At 59.8% G+C, this 3,457-nt stretch overlaps 2 protein-coding genes across 2 annotated transcripts; one reads left to right on the top strand and one right to left on the bottom strand.

Moving 5' to 3' along the window:
- Positions 1 to 387: 387 nt before the first annotated feature.
- On the top strand, positions 388 to 1,144 carry DL89DRAFT_34398 (uncharacterized protein). Its single transcript, XM_040891565.1, has one exon. The coding sequence runs from the start codon at positions 564 to 566 to the stop codon at positions 999 to 1,001; it is 438 nt and encodes a 145-aa protein (XP_040739236.1). The 5' UTR covers positions 388 to 563; the 3' UTR covers positions 1,002 to 1,144.
- Positions 1,145 to 1,637: 493 nt separating this feature from the next.
- On the bottom strand, positions 1,638 to 2,283 carry DL89DRAFT_34386 (uncharacterized protein). Its single transcript, XM_040891564.1, has one exon. It carries the CDS (start codon positions 2,183 to 2,185, stop codon positions 1,700 to 1,702), a length of 486 nt encoding a protein of 161 aa, XP_040739235.1. The 5' UTR covers positions 2,186 to 2,283; the 3' UTR covers positions 1,638 to 1,699.
- Positions 2,284 to 3,457: the final 1,174 nt, after the last annotated feature.

Genomic DNA, 3,457 nt, shown 5'->3' with positions numbered 1-3,457 from the left:
GAACGGATTGTCGGTGCTGGCGTCCGATGATAGCACAGTGGTGCTGCTAGCACTGGCGGTCTGTCACCGCTGGTTGCTTCGGGCGGCGGGCTGTCGCTCCATGCAACCCGTGAGAAGCGGAGTGCTGGATCGGCCAATACCGGACGGCTGAAGAAGCTGCAGGGCGACCTGTACTTGATGGCAGGGCGGCTCTCCGATGCATTCTCTTCATACACCACGTCGGTTGAGGCGAGCCGGACAGTCAACGATTACCTGTGGCAGGCGACGGCGCTGGAGGGGTACTGTGCAGCGCTGCTGATGCTGTGTGAGCGGGCGGCCGACCGGAAGCTGCTGCACGCATTCCTGTCGTGTGCGCCGAGAACCACCTTGAGAGAGAATGCAGTGGCACGGACTGGCAGTGGGACCGTGCCACTGGGCGCATCGAGCTCAGGCGCATCGACCAAGGCTGCTGGAGAGAAGGCAGCGGCACTGATAGCAGCCTGGCGTTGGCGCTGACGCAAATCGGCGATCTGTTCTGTCAAGTACCGTTGCTGTATGAGCACAGCTACTCGTTCGCACCTCTGATGCATATGGAGGCGTGCATCCGGCAGGCGCTGGTCCTGTGTGCCACGCGCGAGTCGCATCTGGCCGACCCTGAGAACGCGCTGCAGGCACTACTGCGGACCAACAGTCTGCGCTACGGCTCCGAGAACAGGCTTTCGCAGACCACCTGTGACGTGGTGTCTGGGGTGCAGAATGTGCCGCTGCGGGCTACAATCAACGAATGGCTGGAGCGCGGGTGGAGCAGCTCGTTTACGCAGCTGGGGGTCGGGGACCAGCTTAGCGCGTCGTCAGAGATAAGCCATCTATTCCACAGCATCGGATACTCGCGCAAGTCGTGTTCTTTTTACGGCAGTTCCTGCTGCTGGCAGTGCCAGTATTGCTGCGCAGCAGCAGCTCAGCAGCGCAGAAAGCCGCTGGCCGGGATCGTCACAGCGGGTCGATGTCAGGAACGCCAGTAAGGGGCAGTATGGCTGGGCGGCATGAGCAGGGCGCTTCCAGTGCGTTTGCTGACGGGTCGACTGCATTCGCTGCCGTGGCAGCAGCAGCAGCGGCTGCGGTTACATCGACTGTTGTGCGACCCTCGTTTTCACCGTCCCCATCGACGTCGACAGTAGGACGCCGGGTGGTGGTGGGGCCAAGAGCCTGTTTGACTTTTATGCAACCAAACGACTCCGCAACCATTACGCGCGAGTGGTTCACCAAGCCCAAGGTGGATCTGCGGCGGGCGGTGGTTGCGTGCCTGGATGTCCTGCTTCACTCATTTGACCACAAGCAGACGGCTGCGCGCCAGCGAGCGCTACGGGTGGCTCTATCTGCAGTCTGACATTGTCCGCGATGCCTGTCCAATTGCAGAGGCACTGCCTAGCTACCCCCATTGCCATCTCTGCTGCGTTCCGGCTGGTGACGTGTTTAAGCGAGCTGGCCAACATCGTGCCTGAGGCGCAGCTGTATGGGATCCGCGAGGAGCAGCATACGCTGAAGAACTATCTGCAGCGGACCATCACGCTGTACCACCAGCCGGTACCATTTTGATCCAGCACACAGCGAGAGCGACAGATCCAGGGAGGATGCGAGGCTGTTGAAAGAGAACAGCCAGCCGCGGGTCTCTGGAAGGGACGCGCCGGTGGTGGGCCGGCATTGCTACACATGCTCTGCGCTATTCAGCTGTGTACGTTCCCCAGGCTCGGCTGTGCCAATAAAGACAGCAACAGAATCGGTGGCTAGCAAAGAGGCGAGTCTGTTCCTGCACAACCCCAGCGTGCAGATGCAGGGCGACATGCCTCCGTTGCTGGTTGCTCACGAGCGCGCCCACTTTGTAGCTACTCTGAAGAAACCCGTTCCCATTTGCGCTGGAGCTGAACGATGTTGCATTAGTAGTGCGGGTCAAGCCTACTGACCGCATCAGGTTTGGTGCTCCGACGCGGTGCGTGATTCCAGCCCATGGGTCAGGGCAGGTGCTCCTGGAGTTTACTCCTGAGGCTGCCGGCCAAGTCCATGTAGTGGGCATCCAGATCTGTCTGTTCCAGCACTTGTCTGTGCAATGTCTCTTGGCAGACGAGCACGAGGCGGATGCAAAGCGCAGAGCAAAGGAGAAGCCGCTGCTGCAGCGACTGGAGGCTGAGCGCAGCAAACTTTTAGGCATCCAGTGCCGGCCAGACTGAGTCCGAGCTTGCAGCCGAGACCGTGCAGTTGTCAGTAATGAATGCAGGCCATACGTTGTTGGCACATGTTGTGCCTGCGCTGCCCAGTCTGCGGCTACTTGAAAGCAGCATTGCGCGTGAAGAGTCACTGAGCCTGTTCGAAGGCGAGAGCCGCGAGGTGCAATTCACGCTAGTGAATGGCGGGACCACCGCTATCGACTCCATTGACGTCAGATTCCGAGCCGCTAACAACGAATGGGAAGCGCGTGGTGGACGACATGCACGGTGAGACGCTGCAGCGCGATGTTGTCAACGCGGCTTTGAGCTATCGCTTTGAAAACGGCAGCGACATGCGTATTTCCAGCCGGCAGGTGTGCACATTACTGATAAAGGCGATCGGTCTGAGCGGGTGGGTCGGCGGCGACATTGTGATCCGGTACGGTTGTTCGGACAACATGGAGTGGTATCGCGAACTGAAATGGTCGCTGCGCATTACGGTCGCGCGACTGCTGGCCCCAGCACAAGTTATCTCGGACAGCCTTGCTGCCAAGTACTTTGATCTTCCTCCCTACATTGCCCGGGCCCTGGGCAGCGGCGACGGGAGACTGCCGCAGGTTTCAACTGCAAAGTACGTCGAGGACATTGTCGGGGTCCTGCGCGAGGCCCAGGCGGGATCATCAGCGCCGCAGGCTTCGTTCTATCTGGCGGAAGCGAACATCCGCAACGACATTGCTACGTCGATTGACTTGGAGATTGAGGTAGACCTGTCACCGACCACGCATAGTGACCCAGCTGCTTTGGTGACTGGGGCCAGAAAGGAGGACATGCTGGTAAAGACTATCAACATGCATATTCCGGGCCATCGCAAGCTGTCGCGCCTGCTTTTGCCATTGCCGCGCGTGCGTCTCAGCAACAGCATCCTGATGGCACCAATCCCCGGTGTCGAGGCCGACGCGCAGGCTGACAACTCTGTTGCGTATCCATGGCACTGCGGACTCTCTGGTGATTCGGACGATGGGGCTGGTTGGCTCAAAGGAAGCAGCAGCGGGACCAACAAGGATCGTCAGTTTGTGCTGAAGCGTGCGGCGCAAAAGGGTGGCAGCAAAGAGGTTGCGCACCGTCGTCAGCTATTCTGGCACCAGCAGGAAATATGCAGCCGGATCCGAATCCGCTGGCGGTCCAACCAATCCGGGCGGTCCGGGCACATGGATCCGCGCTCCTTGTTTACGCTCGAGGATGTGTACATGGATACTGTGCTGCGGAGCGGCTTCCAG

Source organism: Linderina pennispora, assembly GCF_002104995.1.
Source record: "Linderina pennispora strain ATCC 12442 chromosome Unknown DL89scaffold_103, whole genome shotgun sequence".
Taxonomy (NCBI): Eukaryota; Fungi; Kickxellomycota; class Kickxellomycetes; order Kickxellales; family Kickxellaceae; genus Linderina; species Linderina pennispora.
The sequence above is the reverse complement of the archived record's forward strand: the minus strand, read 5'-3'. Positions and strand labels throughout refer to the sequence as shown.

Coding starts and splice junctions, on each gene's coding strand:
- DL89DRAFT_34398 (XM_040891565.1), top strand. CDS start 564: ATGCATATGGAGGCGTGCATCCGGCAGGCGCTGGTCCTGTGTGCCACG.
- DL89DRAFT_34386 (XM_040891564.1), bottom strand. CDS start 2,185: ATGCCTAAAAGTTTGCTGCGCTCAGCCTCCAGTCGCTGCAGCAGCGGC.